Source organism: Drosophila obscura, unplaced genomic scaffold, assembly GCF_018151105.1.
Source record: "Drosophila obscura isolate BZ-5 IFL unplaced genomic scaffold, ASM1815110v1 contig_37, whole genome shotgun sequence".
Lineage (NCBI taxonomy): Eukaryota > Metazoa > Arthropoda > Insecta > Diptera > Drosophilidae > Drosophila > Drosophila obscura.
The window spans coordinates 1,904,578-1,914,981 of NW_024542825.1; the positions used below are offsets into that span (position 1 = coordinate 1,904,578).

The window sequence follows — 10,404 nt, forward strand, 5'->3', positions numbered from 1 at the left end:
ACCGTCAAATATACCGTGAGTTTGTTTCTACTTGTTGAATTTCCACTGCACATATGTTAGTATATAAATAATTTTTTTGTATATTTAGTTAGTTCTTTGTTTTAGAAATAAGTAACAAAGCAAGTCACGACGATTCGAGTGAGTTTTTGAATTATCAGCATAGCGCGTCTGTCCCAATCGTTACGAAATTTTAACGAATAATAAGACGGCGGGGACAGTGATTAATTAGAGTGACGTTCGTTCGTAGCTGTCTGCGATAACAGGGTATTTAGCCGCTTTTCCTGGCTTCAAACCTTGTTTACATATATATTGTGTGTGTGTGGGTGTATTGTATGGTGTGTGCGTGCCCGTTTGTGCATAGACAAACAGTTAGGTTGTTTTCAATACGCAAATAAAGTAATAAAACCTTAAACCCCTGGTGTCAGAGCACAAAGGTAAGGTAAGGCCGCAACATACGGTGCGCGCTTAATTGATTACCATTTACCGTTAGTCAACAAACAGACGACAAGATCTGTCCTGTCCCGCATAAACACACCATCTACCTGCGTGGGTTCTCTGTGGACACACGTATGAGTGTGTGTGTGTGTGTATACTTTGGAAATTTTTCCTTGCAAAGATGCAACCATTTTCATGACGCTTTTATTGCAGATTAACCTTTACAATCGCCCACGCCTGGCACCGCCCGTAGTGACAGCTCTCGTCCATCTGTGGGAATAATCAATACACACAAAAACAAAGTCATGGTGCGGTCTAGTGATAAGCAACAACAGTAGGGCCACGGCCCAGCTACCCGCCCACCGCCTACAACGCAAAAAGCAAACCAACCAATCGAGCAAACCATCAACCAACCCCTCATCCCCATCAAACCGCATTGACAGGAAGAACAGCCAAAAGCAATTACCAATCCTTCATCCCCCAAGCGCACCTTTAATATCCGGTGGCCAGAAGAAAAAAAGAGCCATGACACGCGAAGAACGTCAACGAATTGTGGACACGTCGAATAGCAGCAGCGGTGAGGATGAGGCGAAGCCAGTGGTGCGTAGGCGAAGCACCCGCGACACGGTGCTGTCGCCGCCCAAGGACACGGGATGCTGTGATCCCTCCAGCACGCCGCATCGTTTTCTGGCCCTGGTTTTTATGTGCCTGCTGGGATTTGGTGAGTGTGGTGGTGATGGCGTTGCATATTGCATGCACTGCTAATGCAGAGTGCTTTTAGGTTCCTACTTTTGTTACGACAACCCCGGGGCTCTGCAGGATGTTTTCCAAAAGGAGCTGGACCTCAACTCCACCGAGTTCACGCTGATCTATTCCATCTACTCGTGGCCGAACATTGTGCTCTGCTTCGTGGGAGGCTTCCTGATCGATCGCGTCTTTGGCATCCGTCTGGGCACCATCATCTATATGCTGATTGTGCTCGTCGGTCAGTTGATATTCGCCACTGGCGGTGTCCTGGGACATTTCTGGTTGATGATCGTTGGTCGTTTTGTGTTCGGCATTGGGGCAGAGTCGCTGGCTGTGGCCCAAAACAGCTATGCGGTGCTGTGGTTCAAGGGCAAGGAGCTGAACATGGTCTTTGGCCTGCAGCTGTCGGTGGCCCGCTTCGGCAGCACTGTCAACTTTTGGATAATGCAGCCGTTGTATGGCTATGTCTCAAAATCCTACGCTGGCTACACTGGACTGGGCGTGGCCCTGTTTCTGGCCTCCTCCACCTGTGTGATGTCTCTGATTTGCACTCTGATTCTGGGTAGGTCTTGTCCACCTGTTGTTGTCTCCTCTCTGAGCTGATCTCTGTCTCTCGCCATCTAGGGTGGATGGACAAGCGGGCCGAGCGCATTCTGAAGCGTAATAACAATCCGGGCGGAGAGATTGCCAAGCTGAGCGACATAGTCACCTTCAAGATGGACTTCTGGATGGTGTCGGTGGTATGTGTGGCCTACTATGTGGCCATCTTTCCCTTCGTTGCCTTGGGACAGGCTTTCTTCGTGAACAATTTCCACATGACCCCGGACGAGGCAAACACTGTCAACTCGATTGTCTACCTGATCTCGGCCATAGCCTCGCCACTGTTTGGCTTCATCATCGATAAGGTGGGACGCAATGTGACCTGGGTGTTCTGTGCCACCATTTCCACATTTGTGGCTCATGCCCTGCTGACATTCACCCACCTGGATCCGTACATTGGCATGAGCGTTATGGGTCTCTCCTATTCCATGCTGGCGGCCAGCCTGTGGCCTTTGGTTTCCCTGATTGTTCCCGAATATCAGCTGGGCACGGCATATGGCTTGTAAGTGAAACAATCAATTGATCTGTGGGGCATTGTCTGTAAGGTGCTATTATTTCTTTACAGCTGCCAGTCAGTGCAGAATTTGGGCCTCGCTGTGGTGACCATTGTAGCCGGCATCATTGTGGATAGCAGCGGTGGCAGTCACTTCTGGCTGCAGCTCTTTTTTATGCTGTTCCTACTGAGTAAGGAGAAAGCACTGAGTTTGTGTTAAATCATTTCGAATCATTTCCCATTCGATAATTGCAGTTTCTTTGATGGCCACTTGTGCGATTTGGGCCTACAATCGCAAGCATCAGGGCAATTTGAATATGTCGCCAGCACAGCGGGCCACGTATCACACATCGATGTACGTGAATATTGAGTCGAGTTGATTGATGTACTACTGAGCATGCCTATTGATTGATTGATTGATGTTGTGTATTGCTGTCTATATCTATATGTATGTCCCCCCTCAATCACTGACTAATTTGCGATTCTCTTTCTAAATGTATTTACTTTGCCTTACCATACCAAAAGCTCAATCCGACGCGCAACTGTGGATCGACGGCCTCTATTGGGCCACTAAATATGTACTACTTACTATGGATACTACCCGTATTGATTAACCCAAACTAAAAATAACCCAATTGTGATGTTACCGCCATCTCTCTATTGTACTTGACTTGTTATGCAACCTTGGAGCAGATTCTGCTAACCGCACAATTGTCGTGGTCGTGGGGTCTTGATCTTGACCTTGGTCGTTATTGTATTCGTGTATTCCGTTCCGTTCCGTTCCGTTCAACTCCTAGCCAATATCCAAATATTATACATATCAGTATATGCAGAAATTATTGTTATAATTATCGATTATTGTTTTTTTGTTTTATAATAAATAAATGTAAATGTACATTCACCGAAAAGAGAAACCAAAGAAAATGCAGCAAACTATTTAACTGTGAAGAAAAATATGTATAATATAATATATATATAAAAATAAATAAAGTTTCGTATTTGATCATGATTTCATTTTATTTTCTTGAAGAATATGTTTTTGTATTTGTACAAAATAAATAAAATAAATTAACTAAAGCATAAAGCAGAAATTCAAACACTTTTGGCTTTTTTCTTTCTTTCTTTCTCTCGTTTCGAAATGAAGTCTAAAATTTCAATTGATAAATACATTAAAATAAAAATATGTTTCCAAACAAAAATCTCTACGATAGACTAGAGAAAACGATTATAAAAGTAATAATAAACACATTTATAGATGAATTAATACATTTTTTTTTCTTTGTTGTTTTGAGAATTTTTGTTTAAGGATGGATGGAAACAAAGCCATTGGGAGGGGAAATGAGAAACGAAATTAATCAATTTTAAATTAAAATATTATGTGTGTGGTGTTCATTCTCTATTGAGTTACTAAAAATGCATTCCATTCCCCGTTTCATTTAGCTCGTATTTACTACGAGGCCGCTTCGAGACCGCTTCATACGTGTTCGGTTTAGCTGCATTTTGTTGTGAATTAGTAGAATTATAACTCCCCCGTTCTTATTCACTTTTCTTCGTTGGCACTTATCTAAGAGCTTCGTTGAATTTTCTAGCTATGTTGAAAGTTTTGATTGCTTGTCGTTCCTAGATTCTAAGGGTTAGTGGTTGTGTTTAGCATTCTTCTTCAGAGTTTGCTGCTTCTTCATATTATTATTTTTTTTTGAAAAGTTTCTTGGTTTTTTTGGTAGTTTTGGTTTGATTAGTTTTGTTAGAGCCGCTAGCGCTAAAAGCATTGAAGAATATAGTCTAGCTGCGTCCGAGAGGACATTATCTATATATTGTCAGTTGTTTGGGGCCCGCTGCTGCAGAGTGGACCTGGTACTGGGTCTCTATTCATCCAGATTCTCGGCATCATCGGCTGCCGCAATATCTCGTGTGGCGTCAGTCTTGATGCTAATCAGATATTTGTCCCCATCGAAGCGCTGACTCTCATCCTGTAGATCCTGTTTGCGAACACAAAGAAAACCATTAGTTATAGGTGTTCAAAGAATCAACGTTTCGGCTTAAGCTTACCTTGGACGGACATAATTAATGTACATTTACATATGGAACAGATTAATGTGTCAGGTTTTTAGAGCCATTATAAGCGGGCAGGCAGGCAGGTGTGTGTTTTAGAAGCGATTTACAGAGTGTTTTGTGTGGGTGGTGTGGTGTGTTGTGTGTTGTGATTTAAAACCCAACCACGCTTTACTTCCGACTTTGTAAGTCTTTATTTTATTTGAAATATATATATATATGTATGTATATGTGTGTATATATGCACGTATAAATTGTATGCTTTTTGAGTATGCTTTTGGAGTGGGGTGAAAAAACGCTTAGACATAGTTTGTGTTACATTAGCCTCCCCGATCATTGCTTTGCTTGAGATTATATTAGTATTTTTTGTTATAAGTCTTATTAAAATGTTAATTACAGTTTCGTTCGTTTTTGTTTTTATATGTTATGTAAAAATGCGCTTAAATGTGCGTTTTTTTTTCGTGTGTTTGTTTGTTAATTGTGTGTTTGTGTGGTAACGGTTAAGACCGCAAATCTTAATTTCTAAAACTCTAGCGAAATAAACTAAATCTGTTTCACAGCCAAAACACAGATTCTTCCCTTAGTTACATTTTAAATTTAATTTGCATTACAATGTATGTTTGTATGTGTATGTATGTCATGACATGTGGTTACGCCTAAGACTAGCAAAATGTTTCGCTTTATCAATTGATTTGTTTTCTTTTGGTTTGGTTTCGTTTCTTCGTATAATATTAATAATGCAACTATAACTAGATAGCTTGAGATGCGTGATAGTTGTAATACTTCTATTCGATACGATAGAGATTCTACAAGCTGCTGGTATTTTTGGTATCTGCTTCCAAAAATTACCAATCAATGGCAGATTTTGAGATCATTAAAATATTTCGATTGGAAAACGAATACGTATTTTCTGTTACGTATAAAATGGAATGAATAATGAAAGAGAACATTTAAACAAATGTACGATTATTGTTGAGCTCTGGATGCGTTTGTTCATCGAACCAGGCCATTAGACACTCATCATCCTCGGTATAGCGCTGGAAAATAGCTTTCGCTTGTGACTGAGAATGATTTGAATGTGAATGTGAATGTGAATGCGAATGCAGCTGCTGCTGGCGACACTTTGCTTGGGTGGTGGCACCCATTGTGCTGGTTATGATTTGCAATTGTCTATTATACAAATTCCTATCGGACTCTGCCGATGGCTTTGGATTGCGACGTAGCTCGCGGTCGCGTTCGCGCTCTTGTGGTATTACTCTAGATTGCTTGTTAGTTTCGTTTGTTAAGGTGTTTGCATCGTTAGCGCTTACGGCGGCTGCGACCTGCGCATCGCCTTCTAGATTTATGGTTATGCTAGCCGTTGTTAATGCATGTGATTTGGGTGCATTGGTGATGGAATCGGGGCTCGAAGAGGGACGACGACCGATGTGGCATTTCAATTGCCCATCGAGTGGCGGAATTACCTTGTTGCGTAGAATCGATGGCGTTGTCTCCATCATCTTTTGCCAATCGTTGGGCAGGGCCCAGGCATGCGGACTTTGCGAGTAGTAGATCAAGTGTTCAATATCGTAAGAGACGCGTGCTGCAAGAGAACGGCACCCATTAACGCGACTCATGGGACTACTAGGGGTCTCAAAGCATCTCATTATCTTACATGTGCTTGTCTTTAGTGGAGGAGCCTCCACGTCCAGCTTCTCGCGAGCTCCCTTGCTCTCCGGCGTGGACTCCTTGCGCGAAAAGTGACTGCGACGCGAGCGTGCCAGTCCGTTCTGGTTGGCAGCATTCGGTGAAGCTCCGTTGGTCGTGTCGGCGAACACTTCATCGTCCCCATCGCCATTGTTGTTGGCCGAGGAGGCGGCATAATTCAGTCCGATGCCGCTGTCGGCCAAGGGCAGCATAAACTGTGGCGGACCAGCTCCGGGCAGCGGTGTGGATGGCGTGGTCACGGGGCTCACCAGAGAGGTGCCATCAAAAGCGGCGCCAGCCTCCATGGATGCCAAGAACTCCGAGCTGCTGAAGTAATCGTCCAGCACGAGCTTCGCCACCTGCATGAACAGAGGTAAAACAAAACAGAATTAGCTGCATTGAAGAACACTCTCCCCCTGCATTGGTTGGATCTACTCACGCGCACTAGCTCACAGCAGTCGCCGGTTATCTTGATCAGACGCTGGCCCACGTTGACCGTGAACTTGTATTCACCTACGGAAGCATCGTTTGTGGAATATGAGTGCATTAGCAGCTGTTGGCTGGGTCGCAAAACTTTACCGGCAGCAGCTGTTGCCTGAGCCTGGGCCGCTGCTGCGGCGGCCACCTGTATGGCGGCAACCTGCTGCTGATGGTGGTGGTGCTGCTGCTGCTGCTGTTGCGCCTGTTGGTGCTGCGTGATCTGGGAGATCTGCTGGGCTGCTGCCTGCTGGGCAGTCATAAAGTTCTGGGCCGAATTGAAGCTCAGGCGGTTCGCCAGGCTGCTGCCACTGGGCGTGCGCGGCTGCACCACCACGGCGTCGTCCGAGTTCGATGAGTTGAGGGACGAGCACGAGCCACCGGCTGCTGGGGCGGGCTCCAGGCGCACCGGCGAGGCGTTGCGTCGAATTGTGTCCTCCATCAGTTGCTTGGCGTAGCTATCGCAAAACGAATTCATTTTCTGTTAATAAAATGTGCTAACTAAATGCAAAATGGCTGCCAATTGAGTGGGAGGTTTACAGTTAGATCTAAGGCCGCGCTGCCAACCCAAGAAAAAGTGTTAGCAGTGCGGCGTTGTGGAGCACTACCCAAAATTTTAAATTCAATTTAAATTAATTTCATTTTCTGTATATTTCCCCTTAATTGGCAGCAACATCTTGGATTCATTTTTGAACTCACTTAATTTTCTCTTCCGCCGGTCCAGTGATCTGCACCAAACGTTCCTTGGCGCCCGGGTTGACTGAACAAAAGATGGCATTAATAATCTTGTATAATAAATAAAATTACGTGCGAACGAAACAGAACGAAAAATATAATCAAAAACCTTTGGGCACCGTTAATGTAAATGTAAATTAAAGGGGAATTTGTGTGAGCAGCAAAAACGAGCAAAATGTGTGGCAAGCGAGTTAGAAACGTGTGAGTGAAAGTGGGGAATGCAAATGAAAATGCAGTGTGCCGTCCTTAAGGCTAGGGGGAGTGCAAGCGATCTGATCTGGGGGTGTTACCTCGTTGAAACGATATGATAGTTTCGCTTAGTTCCTCAATCATGTGCACGCGTCGCCCTTTGATGCCCATGACTGAGAGTGTGTGGGCGTCAGCAGATACGGGATTCGGAATACATATTCAAATATAAAAGTTCAGTAGGTGTAGTTCAGGGGGTGGGGCAAGAGAAGAAGCACCAATCTGCCATTTGATGGGACACACTCACCTTTGCCCGAATCAGCGTTCCGGATTACCACCTCATCCTTGCAGTAGGTTTTGCCCGGTATCTTGGTCGGCTTGGGGAACTTGCCCGAGTTGCGTATGACTTCACCTGGTGGCAGCAGCATGTGCTGCTGATTGGGTGAGCCCACGGCCGCAATGGCGGCCGCCTGGGCCGCAGCAGCTGCCGAGGCCGCATTAAAGACAGCGGCAGCAGCAGCGGCAGCTCCAACATTCATGCCGCCACCACCGCCGCTGACACCGAATGTGGGGGAGGTGCTGAGAAATCCGCCTTGCTGCACGCTGGCATCATGTTGGTATGGCTCCGGGGGTAGCTAAAACGAACGAGAGGATGGTAAGAATAATAATAGGACACCATCAAAGAGGGAGACTCACCTCAACACTAGATATCTGCTGTTTGGACTTGTAGTAGGCAATTGTGTCATTGTCCTCCCAGCTTTTGGCACGTAATTCGATCAGTTCGAGCAGCTTAAGGCGCGTCATTATGTTCAGACGTTCGTCCTGCGAAGCATTGCGAAACACAACGAATGCCCGATCCAGCGTATCCTTGGACACGGCCTCCAGCTGCGGCCCATGCACACGCAGATTGTGCAACAGCAACGTTATCGACTCTGTGGTCGTGTTGCACGACTGCAGACCCACTGTCACATTATCGATCAGCTGTATCAGCTCCTCAATCACCAGATAGCTGTTCTTCAATGACGATCTCGACTGTGTCTTGAGCGGACGCGGCGCCTCAATGTTTTTCACCGCGCGTCCCAGGTGTGTGTGAGCCATTTTTTTTGTTTTCGTATGGAATTCGAATTCTGGTTTCGTATTCGTCGTCTGCCGCTGATTTGTTGGATAAATATATTTGATGACTGATGTCTGTCAATGGTTGTATGGGCTGGCTGTCGTCGTTCGTTTGAATGTGATTAAAGAATTTGTGAATTGAAATCGTAGAAGCGTGTTTTCCGCACCTCCCCCCTGTAAAGAATAAACAGATTATAATTATTAGTAAGTTAATTAACGCAGATTAACATTAATTACCTCCCAAAACAGATATACCCCTCAGATGAAAAGTATCTATGATTGCTAGACGGCCTCGTCTCGGGCCCGCTCTCAAAAAAACTGCGACGCAACTTGGGTCTAATGTTTTAAATATGTATGTACTTTACTTTTAATGATGTGCACATTTGATAAGCGGGCTTTAGCTGATAAAACGAGATTTATCTATAGTTTACTGTGTGGCTGCTGCTGCTGCTGGCGGACCGACCCACAAGCAAGCGCACACCGAACCGAACCGAAACTTAACACATTGGCATGCGGCTGAATCATTCGTTCGTCATTAATTGCAAACAGTTAAAAGAAATAAATAAATAATGAATGACAATAGATAATTACACTTATGGATTGAACTTTATATTGAAGTGGTCACTGTTTTGTGTGGAATATATTTTATATATTTAATGATATGCAGTGCACAAGTTAGCAAATACTTTGATTTCCTATCCTTTCGTCAATGACCGAACACCTTCCGCCTCTTCTAGGGTATACAAATGGTTTGCATAAATGGGCACAACAAACGGACGACCACCATTTGTGTGCGTTGTGTCGCTGCTTCAAACAGCACTGGCGGCAGCGACTAATAGTTGTTGCTGCCCGACTTTCGCTCCATGCACCAACACAGATTTTCTTCAAATATTATTTACAGCCCACAAGCAACAACAAAAGCTAAACACAAAAATTACAAAAAACTGAAACAGTCTGCAAGAGCGTAAGAGCGATAGAGAGAGAACGCACTTATTCTTATTTCTTATTGAATCATATGTCGAGAATAGCAACAACAAAAATGTGTGCTGCCGACGTTGGCGCCGACCGCGCAGTCAGCGCCACTGGGGCGTAGAGGGCTTGATTGTAGGCGATTTTCCGTTTAAAGTAGTCCCCACCGCTGCTCCAACTACAACTTCATTGTCAATTCAACACTTTAACTACGGTTCGTTTGAAATTAGGCAATATTCTTGGAGTATGAGAGCAGGCAGAACGAAGAAACTACGCGTTGGCTGCGCTGCGAGACCAACTTTGCACTTGTACACTTCTTACATTTGCTAAGCACTGTCCACTAAACAATCACTGTGCAAGAAGCAAATACATTAGTGAGTGGACTACCACTAGTTAATTGTTTGTTAGCCGATATCGTTGGATTTAGGGAAAACGCAAAAAGCTTACCAAAAAAATGTCAGTTTAGTTTCTTAATAGTGTTGGTGGTGGGGGCAGTAGTGTGACCGAAGACAGAAGGTTGAAAATCCGAAATTTGAAAATGAAACTTTTGGCCAAACTCAAAAATATGGTCCCTTTTTTCTGGTTGGGAATGTGCACTTTTTCCAATTGCGCACAAACGGTATGGGATTTTTCCCAATTGTGCACAAACGGTATTGGAATTATACAAATCCAATTGGAGCTTACCTTACGACGCAAAACTGAGAAATTCACACTTTCTAGGTGTCAAATCATCGAGGGCACTATCGATAGTATCGATGTTTTGCTGCTATCCGCTACTATCGACGGTTTTGCGACTCTCTTGACATATACTATGTTTGATATGTTTGGATTGGCTGCTCTAAAACACGAAGACAAATTTGTAAACAAATCGACAGGAGTAATTGGACATGTTCCTAAAAGGTTTCAATTAT

General features: G+C 44.4%; 2 protein-coding genes across 12 annotated transcripts; one reads left to right on the forward strand and one right to left on the reverse strand.

The window, feature by feature from the left end:
- The first annotated feature begins 37 nt into the window (after positions 1-37).
- Positions 38-3,177, forward strand: LOC111073501 (major facilitator superfamily domain-containing protein 1). Of its 6 annotated transcripts, none has more exons than XM_022365835.2 (7): positions 38-55; positions 649-1,156; positions 1,217-1,744; positions 1,807-2,284; positions 2,348-2,466; positions 2,531-2,630; positions 2,801-3,177. In XM_022365835.2, the coding sequence occupies exons 2-7, from the start codon at positions 961-963 to the stop codon at positions 2,847-2,849; spliced, it is 1,470 nt and encodes a 489-aa protein (XP_022221527.2). In that variant the 5' UTR covers positions 38-55; positions 649-960; the 3' UTR covers positions 2,850-3,177. The 6 variants fall into 6 exon arrangements, 5 of the variants coding, with proteins under 5 accessions (XP_022221527.2, XP_022221526.2, XP_022221524.2 ...); XM_022365834.2 differs by lacking the exon at positions 38-55 and adding an exon at positions 59-138; XM_022365832.2 differs by lacking the exon at positions 38-55 and adding an exon at positions 161-264.
- A 596-nt stretch (positions 3,178-3,773) lies between these two features.
- LOC111073493 (eukaryotic translation initiation factor 4E-binding protein Mextli) lies at positions 3,774-10,041 on the reverse strand. Of its 6 annotated transcripts, none has more exons than XM_022365820.2 (9): positions 9,941-10,041; positions 8,108-8,698; positions 7,719-8,046; positions 7,516-7,587; positions 7,190-7,250; positions 6,593-6,948; positions 6,453-6,526; positions 5,791-6,372; positions 3,774-4,254 (listed from the first exon to the last, which is right to left on the reverse strand). In XM_022365820.2, the coding sequence occupies exons 2-9, from the start codon at positions 8,507-8,509 to the stop codon at positions 4,141-4,143; spliced, it is 1,989 nt and encodes a 662-aa protein (XP_022221512.2). In that variant the 5' UTR covers positions 8,510-8,698; positions 9,941-10,041; the 3' UTR covers positions 3,774-4,140. The 6 variants fall into 6 exon arrangements, with proteins under 6 accessions (XP_022221512.2, XP_022221511.2, XP_022221513.2 ...); XM_022365817.2 differs by lacking the exon at positions 3,774-4,254 and having other exon boundaries at positions 4,727-5,909; positions 5,982-6,372; XM_022365819.2 differs by having other exon boundaries at positions 6,453-6,948.
- Between the last annotated feature and the right edge of the window lie 363 nt (positions 10,042-10,404).

Coding starts and splice junctions, on each gene's coding strand:
- LOC111073501 (XM_022365835.2), top strand. CDS start 961: ATGACACGCGAAGAACGTCAACGAATTGTGGACACGTCGAATAGCAGC. Junction 1,157..1,216: donor TATGTGCCTGCTGGGATTTG/GTGAGTGTGGTG, acceptor GAGTGCTTTTAG/GTTCCTACTTTTGTTACGAC. Junction 1,745..1,806: donor GATTTGCACTCTGATTCTGG/GTAGGTCTTGTC, acceptor CTCGCCATCTAG/GGTGGATGGACAAGCGGGCC.
- LOC111073493 (XM_022365816.2), bottom strand. CDS start 8,509: ATGGCTCACACACACCTGGGACGCGCGGTGAAAAACATTGAGGCGCCG. Junction 8,047..8,107: donor AGCAGATATCTAGTGTTGAG/GTGAGTCTCCCT, acceptor CGTTCGTTTTAG/CTACCCCCGGAGCCATACCA. Junction 6,373..6,452: donor ACTGCTGTGAGCTAGTGCGC/GTGAGTAGATCC, acceptor CTGTTCATGCAG/GTGGCGAAGCTCGTGCTGGA.